This window comes from Melospiza georgiana, chromosome 18 (assembly GCF_028018845.1).
Source record: "Melospiza georgiana isolate bMelGeo1 chromosome 18, bMelGeo1.pri, whole genome shotgun sequence".
Lineage (NCBI taxonomy): Eukaryota > Metazoa > Chordata > Aves > Passeriformes > Passerellidae > Melospiza > Melospiza georgiana.
Genome location: NC_080447.1, coordinates 1,038,019 through 1,050,595, shown reverse-complemented (window position 1 = coordinate 1,050,595; position 12,577 = coordinate 1,038,019). Strand labels below are relative to the sequence as shown.

Sequence of the window (12,577 nt, the reverse complement as noted above, 5' to 3'; positions counted from 1 at the left end):
ATTTTATTTTATTTTATTTTATTTTATTTTATTTTATTTTATTTTATTTTATTTTATTTTATTTTATGGTTTTCCCTGGAGAGTAAATGGCCTGCAGCTCCTCATGCTGTCACTCCCAGGAAGTGGCAGCTGCAAACAGAGCAGTGTCTCAGCCAGCTGAGCTGAGGTGGGATAGCTGTGACCCATACACAAAACCAGAAGGGATTTCTCTTCATTGGCAGCTTCCAATGATGATTTTGGTCTGTAAAGAGAGTTCTGGTATTTCTGGGGGAGGCCTCCCTCTCCTCCAGCAGGTGAAATGTTTAAATGTTTGCCTAGCAGAAGTGTGCATTGTTCAGGCTGAACTGTAATTTATCATCTCTGAGGTGTTCCAGCTTGGACAGTGGAACGATGGAGACACCAGAAAATGCCTCACTCTAATGGGATGTAATGAGGGAGCATGGGGTTAAAGCATCACCATGACTTTTATAAGATTTAGTGTTTTAATGAACTGCCCCCACACCTTGAAAACCCAGGAACTTTTCAGCTCCAATTTGCTTGGCTCATGTTTGCCGTGCCCTGCTCTCAGTTTACAGTTCATTATCCAGACAGATGCTCATTACTGGGGATGTTTGTCATGGAATTCACTCACAATCTGCACTTCAAGCTCGCTGCTTGTGCTTGAGGGAGATAAGGCAGAGGAACCAGGGCAGGGCTGAGCACAGTGCAGAGGACAGAGCTCACTCTGCTTCTGGCTCTCCTCTGCCGAAGGGGAGCAGCAGTGGGGATGGCATTGGATTCATCCGTAACCCCAGAACCAGAGGGCTACCAGAACCTCACCAAACCTCACCAAAAAACCCCTTTAAAACATGCCCCAGCTCTCCATGTGATCCCATGTGCTGAGGGAATCCCAGCCCAGCCCTTATGGCCCCATTGCTGTGGGGTGTCCTTAGTCCCCAGTTAAACTGCAAAGAGGATCCACACAAACACTGGACTTTCCCCTCAGAAACAAATCATGCCTAATATTTAATGCTCCAGCACCATGGCATGACCACCAGCACGCTCGTGAGAGAGGGAATTTCAGCAGGCAAATGGAAAAAAAGTACCACTGACATTAATTTTAATCAGGTCCCAATCATCTGATTTGTCCTCTGTATTTTTTTTTCCTCTAGCAGAGCTGATTGTCTTTCTGCAAGATTTGTTACTCCACAGAACAATAATAGAGGCTGTAATGATGTAATTTATGGCTGTAATTTGCTTTTGGAAATCCTCTATTAGTGAAAAATAGCAACAGTGCAGTTTTATTAATTGCAGGAGGTGACTGTTGAATGCTGAGTGTCAGTGCCAGAGGAGTGACTGTGCTGTGCTCTGCTCCCCAAGGTCTGCAGGAGCAGAGCTCTGTGTCCTTTGGAGCCTGTGCAATGAGTGTTTTGCTTAAACTAAATAAGTGCAAAAATAACTCAAGTTCACTGGGAAGTTTGAGGAAATGACAGAGGGAAGCATTAGCCTGTAAATTCAGCATTGAGAGGCACAGCAGAGTGTTAGTGCACCCCGTAATGTGCTCACATACTCATGGCTCTGCAGAATTGCACATTTATTTACACCTTCTACCCCCAAACTGCTGCTTGCAGCTCAAGCCTTGAGCTTCATTACTGAGCTCCCCTCTCAGTGTGCCGTGCCAGGGAGAGCCACTTCATCTCCTTTCCTTCTGTAATGTGGACATTTTTTACCCTGGCACAACACTTTTATTTCCATTTGCATGAACCAGGCTTTACCAGGACGTAGCTCGGGGGAACGGCGCGCGGGCAGAAATCACCTCTGTGTGGTTTAAAGGTGAACTCCCTTCCCTTGTGCTCCGGAGCAGCACCGGGCTGGCCGAGGGCCAGGCTTGCTGTAACCTCTGTGCTCTTGAGCTCTGCTTTTGGGGAGCTGACAGACGGCAGGAGCCTCCTGCCGCTCAGATGATGTCAGCAGCAGAGAGCAGAGCCATCCGTCTCAGCCCTGGCTCCTCAGCATCGCTGTGTCCAGGCTCCTCCGTGCCTTTTTTTGGGGAGTTTTACACAGCTTGCTGCTTGGTGGGGCCAGCAGAGGAGCCTCCCTCTGGAGCTGGGACAAAATGTCAATTGGAAGTGTGGAAAAGCAGGGCTGGGAGGAGCTGCCAGCTGGCACAGGTACCCTCAGGCATATGCTGCAAGGCTGCCTGCGAGCTGCAGGAGCCAGCCTGGAGTGGGAGTAAATAAATCCCAGACTCAGTCATTCCTCCTCGCTGCCCTTACCTCATCCCAATTACGGGCTGCTCATTGAGCCCTGGGAGCTCTGACAGCAAAAATAGGAATTGTCTGGCGGGGTGGGAGCCACATGTCTGTCTGCACCGGGCTCTGCCTCTCCTGGCCCTGTGGCTTGGGCCCACTGCAGTTAACTCATCTCTGCAATGGGCATGGACATGGATTTCCTGAGCAAGGGTTGGCTGACAGCATCATTCTGTACTGCTGCTTCTGTGGGAAGGAAAATTCCCTGCTTAAATGGGGATGCTGCTCTGCCTCCCCTGCTCCAGCACTGCCAGGGGAGTCCTAGCCCTGAGGAGTAAAAATCAGAGTAATTCCATAAGTGGAGCCAGCTTTGTGGTTAGAGGTGATGTCTTTTATTAGGCCATCCAATAGAGCTGGAAAAAAGGCCAAGCTCTCAAGCACACTGATCTTTTTTCAAGCCTCTTTCAGCTGGAAGTTGCTGTGAGATGCTCAGATAAAGTTAATGGTCACTGGGATTGCTCCAGGTTACACTAACACAGAAAATGTGCCTTAAACAAATGGCTTTGGTCCCTTGGTCTGTCATATTCCTGACTTACACAACGATCAGAGCAGCCCCTTTCAAGGATGCTTCTTAGCCAGGAGCCTCCAGCAGGGTCTGGACAAGCAGCCCCTGAGGGTAAAACTTGTTTCTGCTTGAGGAGGGGGGAAATAATTGCATCTGTGGTTATACATACTGTATATATTTAATTTTCCTCCTTCTAGATATATGCCAGGTTTGGTTTCTATAAGGCTCACCAGTCTATCAGACGTGTGTCTGATCAATAATTTGATTTTCCTGTGTCACTCTCTCATCCTTTTAACCACAGTGAGTTCCTGATGTCTGTACAGTATCTGCTCCCATTAATGCAATAATCTTGGTCATGCCCTCTGTGTGCTTTGCTGCTGTGAAGTCAGTGACATCAATAAATTATTTGAAAAGGAAAAATAATCTAGGTGCAAGGATAGGAAATAATAATGACTATTTTCTGCATTTTTATGGCCACTTTTTAAAGAGTTTGTGGTGGTTTTGTTACAGATTTTGCTTATCAAAAATTGAAACTGTACAGCCAGAATAAGAAAGGAGCAAGTAGAAAATTCCTCTTGCTGATTTCAAACCAGGGTAAATGAAAGTGAAATACTGAAGCAGAAGCTGCCTGCTTCACTTCCACTGTGGTTTGAATGAGGCTCTGACATCCCCAGACTTCAGCAAGTGCACAGCCAAGAACTGAGGAGTTCAGGGGCTTGCAGGACATCAGCTCTGTCTATGAGAAGGAGAAAGCAGCTCATTATTAATCCATGGCATATTAATCTACCCAAATAAAACGAGTTCACAACCTCCATAGCAGCCATAAAAACCATCCCTGTGTCACCCCAGTTCTTTAAAACAAGAAATTGTCCTTGGGACCTCATCCTTGAAGTGCATGAAGCATTTAAAATTCCTTCAGCTCAGTGGCAGAGCTCGGATCACCCTCACAGCCTCAAGTCAATGCTCTTCATGTGTTTCCTGCACTCAGTTTCCCAAGCACGTGTCTGAGGGTGCTCAGCTGATGAAAATTCTGTGTATGGCTACATGCTGCAGGTGTTTTCATACATCTGCCAGAAATTAAATGTGTTTAATTCATGCCCTGCATAAATGCATGAAAACAGAAGTTTTCAAGAGAACTTAGGACAATTTATTGCTTGTTTTATCGAGTGTAAGTGTGCTCAGAAGTACCTGCAAGTGTACTTGGGTCCGTGAGCAGCAGTGCTCTGAAGCAGCAGCAGCAATGGTTCTCAAGTGTGTTGGGCTCAAAATAAGGGCTTTTAACCTGCCACTTCACTCATTTTCATCTGTCCCCATTTCCTATGCTAAAAAGAGCCAGTTGTGGTGCTGGAGTTGGAATATCTCAGGTAATCACTCACATTTCCAGCCACAACTACAATTTTTTCTCTCTAGATAATGTTTCCTATGTAAGTGCTTTCATTTCTGAGTCAATTTAGTTAAATATTGAAAGTGAGGACTGAAATGGCACAAAGAGGAGCAGGTAGTTTCCTGTGTTACAGATAAGCAACTTCTAAAAAATCTGGGGGTTTTTTTTAGTTTAGGTGTATGCTTGGAGAATTAAAATGTAGGATTCTGCTTCTCATCTTCTCCAGTCACTTTTATGTCCTTATTCTATATTTTAAGTGCTTACAGGAAGATGAAATGCAGGGTTCTGTTTCCCATCTCCTGCAGTTGTCCTGAAAGGTTTTTGTTAAGTTTTAATGGGTTCCAGAATTGTTTCCTTTGAAGTCCTTTCCAGTTCCAGACCCTTCCTCCACCCAGCAGGAAATGCCATCTCTCTTTGCAAAATGCAGACTGGCCACTGAACCCTGGCATGGCTGTTCACTCAACAGAAAGCAGCTTTGGTGTAATAGTTGGTTTTCCATATTTAATTTTATTTCATTATTTAATATTTGAGCTGTTCCTGGTGGGATTGGGTGCCCCAGCTCCAGCAAGGCAGAGAATCCTCAGGAGTCCCCCCAGGTGTGCTGGGGTTCAGCTGATCTGGGTGCTCTTGCTGCAGAAAATCTCACCTCAGTCTCTGCTCAGCACTGGCACATGGAGCCAGGATGGGGCTGCTTTTAGAGAAATAATGGATTCACATTCAGGCAGGGGAACTTTACTGGTAGAAATATTAATGCAAGTGCTTAGATCCTTATTTCACAAGGGAGAGGAAATAAGATTTCCTGGTTAGTCTCAGTGCCTGTGGCAAACTCATACAGCTCCAAAATTAAGTTTTGAATTGGTTTTATGAACTGCATATGATAAAGTTAGTATAACAAACACAGTGAAGTAAATATTTACTTCTGAAACCAATTTGTTAAAAGAAATCTGAATTTGATTCTCAGTTGTTCAGACGTGGAAGAAGTGGCAGGAGCTTCAGAGGCATCGTGGTTCTGTGGTTCTGGGTTCTCTGGTTCTGTGTTCTCTGGTTCTGTAGCTCTGTGTCTCTGTGGTTCTGGGTTCTGTGGTTCTGGATTTTGGGGTTCTGGGGTTCTGTGGTTCTGGATTTTGTGGTTCTGGGTTCTCTGGTTCTGTGTTCTCTGGTTCTGTGTTCTCTGGTTCTGGGTTCTGTGTCTCTGTGGTTCTGTGTTCTCTGGTTCTGTAGTTCTGTGTCTCTGTGTTTCTGGGTTCTGTGGTTCTGTAGTTCTGTGTCTCTGTGGTTCTGGGTTCTGTGTTTCTGGGTTCTGTGTTTCTGTAGTTCTGTGTCTCTGTGGTTCTGGGTTCTGTGTTTCTGTAGTTCTGGGTTCTGTGTTCCTGCCTCTCTGGACCTGCTGGCTGCTCGTGTTCTTTGTTCCCCTGGCTGCAGAGCTGGAGATGAGACAAGGGCTGCTGTCCCCCTCAGCAGGGACAGAACGCTGCCCTGGCTGCCAGGATGATTCCTTTCCCATCAGCTCTGCACGAGGGGCATTCCCAGCAGAATTTACAGCAGAATTTCTCAGGATTTGTCCCTTTGGGAAAGGTCCTAACCCAGGGTGTGCCCATTGCTGCTTCCCTGCTGGCCAGAACCATTTCTGGCGTTTTCACATGGAATGCTGATAGGATTTTATTTTTGTTCACAATTACAAAACTCCTGCTGTCACAATAACGTGGGTAGAGCCCAGAGCTCTGTCCCTGGCCCTGGGTCAGTGCCAGCCTTGCCTGTCACCACCTGCAGGCAGAACCAAGCAATGAGGTGCTCCAGTCCCTTCTTCCTTTGCAAGGGATGCTCACTGTGACAGATGATAGAATTCCATTTAGCAACACAGTCTGCATCTGCTGAATCAAAGTAATCATGGGTGATGCTCCCTCCTGCACGTCTGGATGCTAACAGGATGGATTCACTGAGGGAAAGTGGGGATTAGTCATCCAAGGATCCAGAGATATTTCTCTGCATCCCTGTCTCTTAATATATTCTGCATCCCCCTTTTCTGTCTGCAGAGTGTAATTTATCAGGACTCAGAAATTCCACCAGCAGGGTATTTGAAAACTCTGCAAGCAGGGAAGAGAACTGAATGGTTTGTTGCTAATGTAGGGGGCCAGTAATTAAGATTTATCTTAATGTGGAGACTGAGCAGAGACAGGATCCTTGATGAAAAGGGCATTGCATTTGCAGAACACTGAGTTCCTATTCTGAAGAGACACTCAGAACTTGATCATAAATTACACTGTCCACAAAAGCCACAGGGAGGATTGAGCTGGGCCCACAGAGTTCCCATCCCAGCTCTGCTTTCTCTGCTCCTGGCCCCAGGAAGCTGCCCTGTGTTCTGGCAGGGCTCCAGCCCAGGAGAAGCTGCTGAGAGCCCCATCTTATGTAGATTTGGAATGGCCTGGTTTTTCTCCACAAGTAATTAGTTCCTTAGCTGACATTTTCCTTTGCAGAGTGGACCTCAGAGTCGGGGAGTAACCTGGATCCCAGCTGCAAGTCCTGCAGCTCAGAGTCAGGGAGAAACCTGGGTTCAAGCTCCAGCCATGGAGAGCTGGATTCTCCACATTTGGAGACTGAGGATGCTGTTAAGGAAGCAGGCTGTTGGTGTCACTCCTGGACAGCATCTCTCCATTTCTCCTGCAGCTGACATTACTCATGAAATGAAAGCCCTTGTATTATAAAGTGATAAATGAAGAGCAGGACTGAGGTGTGCTGGGCCAATGGTATTGGAATCAAGTGGAAGAGAATTCCCAGAGCAGAATTCCTTCCCCTCCTGCACCCAGGGTGTGTGGGTGTCAGAGGGCCCAGCTGGCAGAAAGCACAATGTATAATTTACTGTTAATCTGGGATTATGGGGATAAGCACAGTCTGCTGCCTGCCAGTGTTGTTTCCTTAATCAGCTGTAATCTCAGCAGCATTAATGACTGAGCCCACACCCACTGTGCTCGCACACCAGCCCCACAGCTGTCTGGGGTGTTTGCAGCTGGTGTGGGCACTTCAGATCTCCTACATCTCCTCTGGCAAGTGTCAGTGTTCCTCAGGGATGGGAGCCTCGGTGGGAGCACAGCCCAGCCCCTGGGTGGGCTTTGTCCCCACTGCAGCCCCTGGGTGGGCTCTGTCCCACTGCAGCCCTTTGTCTCCCTGGCACTGTGCTTGTCTGTGAGACAACTGCAGGGTTCATTTTAAGGTTGGCAGTGCCCGAGTGCCCTTTCCCACATCCCTCCAGGCCACTCTCCCTATCAAAGCATGGCTGGGTTTGTGTGTCAGTCCTCCAGGTCTGTGCCACAGGTCTGTCACTGCTGAGGTGCTGTGCCTGTGGGAGGGACAGATCTGAATGCTGAGCCACAGTTAACATCATCCTGGGAGACTCCACTCTCAGAGTTTCCAGCCTGCACGCTGGACCATTCTCATGACCTCAGGCTGCCATGGATTTCTCTTGATAACACCATCTAATCGGATTTGGAGTTTAATTAAACAGCTGTCACTTTGCTTCCTCATTCTGCCACAATTTAATGTTGAATTAGTTCCTGAATCAGTCATGGCTGAATGCTTTGCCTTCTTACAACCCAGAGCTTGGATGAACATCAGGTTTGCTCTTCAGCTCAGCCCAAGCAGCACTTTGTGTTCCTGCTCTGTGTGCGGAGCTCCCACTGCCCTCAGTGCAGGTTCCCTGACTGAAAAGGGCTGGGATAAAAGGTGAGATGGCTGCAGAGTCAGCCCTGGGGGTGCCTAGAGCACGTTTGCTTTGGGGAGTTCTGTCCCCTTGCTAAGAAAGAGGTGATTTTAGTGCAAAGCAGCCCTGCAGAGTTTGCTGTGAGCAGCACAGTGGCTGCAGCTGTGGAAGGGAGTGCTGCTGCTGGTGGCTTCATCCAAATAAACCTGACCCAGGCATGGCCAGAGCATGAGAGGAGCTTTGTGGTGCTCTGAGCTGTAAAAGCAGCTCGAGGAGGAACGCTTGGAGATCTCCTGCACAGTGGTGGGTTTGCATCAAATTCTGTCAATACATTCTAAAGTAATTTCTTACACACAAAATCCAATTATTTGCTCTCAGATATCTCCTTTGATACCTCCTTGAGCCTAGCCACTAGAGTTTTCCTCTAATCATTAGAGGGAAATTTGTTCTTTAATTATACTATTTGTTAATGAAATGTGTTTAAACAGTAATTATTTCCTTCACATGTTGTATCCATTGAAGGGATGCCCTGGTAACAGAAAGAACCTTCCTGACAGTTTGCAGATGCTCTTCAGGCAGGAAAGGCAGCTCAGCCTCTGCAGTGGAAGTCAGATGTTGTTGGGATTTGGGCGTTGTGCTGCCAAGACAGTTCCAAAGCCAGGATCTCCCTTGTTTCCATAGGATTATCTGTGTAGCTCTGTCTCAGCTGTGCAAGTGCCAGCCCTGGCTTTTTTAGAGTTTGCAATTCACTCACAGGAACTTCTTTCTGACCTGGATATTGGTGCTGACTTACAGTGCATCTTCCTTGTGTGCTTTTTCAATTTACTCTACTTCCCTCATCTTTGAATTTCTTGGGGAACAAGTCCAAACACTGCTATCAGATGCTTCCAATTTTTTTGTCACATAAAATAAATTTCATTTTTAAAGTCTACTTGCTGCCTGCACAGAAAGTAGATTAGTTCTTGGGGGATTTTAAAAATTAAAGAATGTGGAAATGGCCAAGATATTGTGATTTTGAAAAGTGCCTTCATTTTAAATGAATTTGTAGTCTCTCTGAAAGTTTCTTAGGAATGCTGTCTGTGTACTCCTGGATTAGCCTGCAGTCAGGGCAGGATATTGCATTGGAAAATGAGACCCAGGAGCCCCAGTTCTGCTGCTGATGGAAAAGAATTGTCCTGGTCCTCGTCCTTGGGGATGGGATTTGTGCTTGTCAGAGGATGTTCAGGGGGTGGGAGAATGCAGGGAAGCAAATCTGGGTGCTCATGGACAGACAGACAGACAGACAGAGTCTGCTTGGGCTCCTTTGATTTGATGTGTTCCAGTTCAGCCTCTGGGGAGTTTGGGCTGTGGTTGTTTCCTGTGCTGTTCAGTTTTCTGTCAGGTTTGTGGTGATTCTCCCTGGGTTGCCTTTGGCTTTATTCAGCAATATGAAGGGAACACAGAGCAGCAGCAGTTGTGCCACAAGGCTTTTCCACATCCAGGGATGGGGGATACACGCTTCTCTATTTTAGTTCTAAACAAAAAACACAATAAAATCCAGGCTTTGCTCCTTGCTCTCTTTTTCTGGTTTGTTTTAACTATCACAGGGCACTTGGAGCTTGGGGAAGGGAAGTGGCAGAGCTGAAAATTGCTTTTAGTACAGTGTGCAATATATGAATTGCTTATACATCAGTCTTTCTTAATCTGTGTAATAGCCATGAGTTGTGGCTGCTTCCAGGGCAGGGGAAGGCAAGAGGCTTCCATCTCTGCTCAGGGCTGAGGCTGGGTGGGCACCAGTGCCCTCCCAGTGCTGGGCATCTCTCGTGCTGCAGTAGGAATCATTCAGGGTTCTTCCCTTTCTAGAACAGTCAACATTCCTTTTGAGCATCTCCTTTTAAGTTTGATGGGATTTCCTAACAGAGCTGCAGGAGAACCTGAGAAATAACAAGGTGCCAGATGAAAAGGAAATGTGACCTAAATTTCAGACTCGCTGAACTTGAATTGAAAACAGTATCAACAGTGTCAGTGCCCCATTTTGCTGCTGTTGACATCAGTGGCTGCAGTCCTCATGACTTGAGTGCTGAGGAATTTGCTGAATATTTTATTCACTTTGCATTGAAAGCTGAAAAGTTGGAGAAAACTTTGAAGTTTTTCCTGCATGGGAATCTTGGGAATACAGTGATGCTGACATAGTTGAGGAGTTCCAAGTGTCAGCCTGGTCGATGGTGCATGGAAAGGCTTTTATGTGCCACAGCCCCAGCTCAGACTTCAAATTTCCTTGTTATTTCCCCTGCAGTTAACAGCATCACTGACTCCTTCTGGATTCCTTACATTGCTTCATTGGCCATATCAGAGGAAATTAAATAATCTTGAAACAGTTCCAGACACAAAGTTCACGGAGAGGCCCCGTCTCTGCAGTGGGCTTGGATTCATTTTTACTTTGGAGGCTCTTTTATCCTTACCCCAAGGCAGCAGGCTGTCCCCTTTTGGTGTCACTCCTGGACAGCATTTCCCTTTTCTTCTGCAGCTGATATCAAAAGCCTTCGTATTATAAAGTGATAAATGAAGAGCAGGGTTGAGAAGTGATTGCCAGTCAAGCCTACATTAGTAAAAACTCTGAAATCACATGTTGGAAGATGAATATTGGGAATAACCCTTCATATCTGAAAAGCAGATGATACCTGTGGAGTGTGCCTGACCTGAGTTTAGAGAATGGTGCTGTTGAACAGAGTGCTGGGTGTTTATTTAGCAGATCAGACAGGGCTGGGGTTTCATTGCCTTTCACCAGGCTGCAGCTCTCTGGGGATGAACAGAGATCTTCAGCCAGGCTGGTGTGAGCAGTGCTGTGCTCTCTGGGAGTGAACTGAGATCTTCAGCCCCCCAGAGCTGGTGTGCGCAGTGCTGTGCTCTCTGGGGATGAACAGAGATTTTCAGCCAGGCTGGTGTGAGCAGTGCTGTGCTCTCTGGGGATGAACAGGGATTTTCAGCCCCCCAGAGCTGGTGTGAGCAGTGCTGTGCTCTCGGGGGATGAACAGGGATTTTCAGCCAGGCTGGTGTGAGCAGTGCTGTGCTTTGTTTCGCGCAGGACACAGAGATCCTGAACACGGCCATCCTGACGGGCAGGACGGTGGCAGTGCCCATCAAGGTGGTGTCCATCGAGGAGAACAGTGCTGTGACAGACATCTCTGAGTCTGTGGAGTGCAAATCCTCTGGGGAGGACGTCATCAAAGTAAGTTCCTGCCACCCAGTGGCTCCTGGGCTTTCACATTTCGCAGGGAAAAGGGAAACAGCCTGGGCTGCTGCAGCTCTCCAGCCATTTGTTTGGGAAGAATGTTTTCCTGAAGCACCCTGTCCTTTCATTAGCACTTGGGACCCTGCTGTGCTCCTCTCTTATTTTCTGCAGAAATAATTTACCTGCACTAAAAGGGCTCCTTCCAAGGATGTTTGCAGCACCAGAACATTCTGAGTGGCTGCAGGAGCCTCCCCTGCCTGGGGCACTCTGAGGCTGAAGTGGAACAAATAACTGGAGGTTAACACAGCATTTACTGGGATCAGGCAGGGACATTTTCAGGTGTAATTTCTCTCTCTTCAGGGCTGGTTGGGAATTGCTCACATGGTGGGAGAAGGTGCCTCCTGTGTGTTTGGAATATGTGCAGAACCTCTGGAGGGATGTGGCTGTGGCACGAGTGCCCGCTGCTGTAAAACATACAGCTGGCTGGAGAGCACAGCTCCATGAAGTGCTTGGAACAAAAAGCTTTGCTCATCTCATCATTAAGGAGAAAAGGCTTTTTAATTTTTTTTTTCCATCTAGAATGTTCTTGTTTCCACAAAATTTCTTTCTTTATGTGGGGAAGTGGTTTGGGGTTCAAGGCAAATTGACATCTTCAATTGGTTCAGATTTTAAAAGCACTCAGAAAGCTTCAAATGAGCACAGAGGCCTTTCATCCTTAATTCATTTTGAAATTCTCCATCAAGCTTTTATGTTCAATTCTTTAGAAATATCTTGCTCTGTGAAATCCTGGTGTAGAGACCTTGTTGGGAGTAACCTTTCTGCTGAAAAATAAAATCCAGTCTTCATGAATTTTGTGTTTTGGGCAGAGCCCATGGTACAAGGGCTGTGTGCATGCGTTTACAGCTCATATGAAGCCTGTAGATTACCTTAAACCACAAACTTAGGGGAAAAAATGAGTTTTTGATGAGAGCTATTGAGAGCTATTTAATACTTACTCATATTATCATCTAGAGGTTCAGGCAGATATTTTTGTTGTGTGGAATTTCTGGTAGTTTGGGTTCAGCCAAACCTGGCAGGTTTGAGGCCAGAAGCTGAAGATGCTCAGTGCCTGTCTGCTCTTGGCCTGTAATATTTAGTTAGCAAATAAATGTCCTTTGTGTGGTTCATGTAAAGAGCTTAAAGGTAATGCTCCTGCCCAGCAATTGGCCATCAGCTCAAAGCTTATTTATATTAATTTTTACTTCACTTGGGCTGAGTTACATTGTTCTCAGTGACAGAACCCAGTGGAAATCTGAGTTTAGGATCTATCTGCAAATAGCAGGGAAGAGTTTCCCAGTGATCCTCATGGTCCCAGGGCAGCTCAATGCACAGTTTAAATGTGCTGACTGCTACTCCTTTTACTTCTTTTATTGTCTCATAGTTCCCAGTCTTTATTTCCAAATTTACAGCTGATTTCATGAACTTTAAATGCCTTTGAGTGCTCTAGACCTTCACA

The 12,577-nt window shown here is 46.5% G+C and overlaps 1 protein-coding gene across 1 annotated transcript in view; it reads left to right on the top strand.

Moving 5' to 3' along the window:
* The window catches only part of TMEM132C (transmembrane protein 132C), a 165,989-nt gene that overhangs the window by 134,902 nt on the left and 18,510 nt on the right, over positions 1 to 12,577 (top strand). The window contains exon 5 of the mRNA XM_058036794.1: positions 10,936 to 11,079. Coding sequence (XP_057892777.1) covers positions 10,936 to 11,079 — 144 coding nt within the window. The remainder of the gene's footprint in view (positions 1 to 10,935; positions 11,080 to 12,577) is intronic.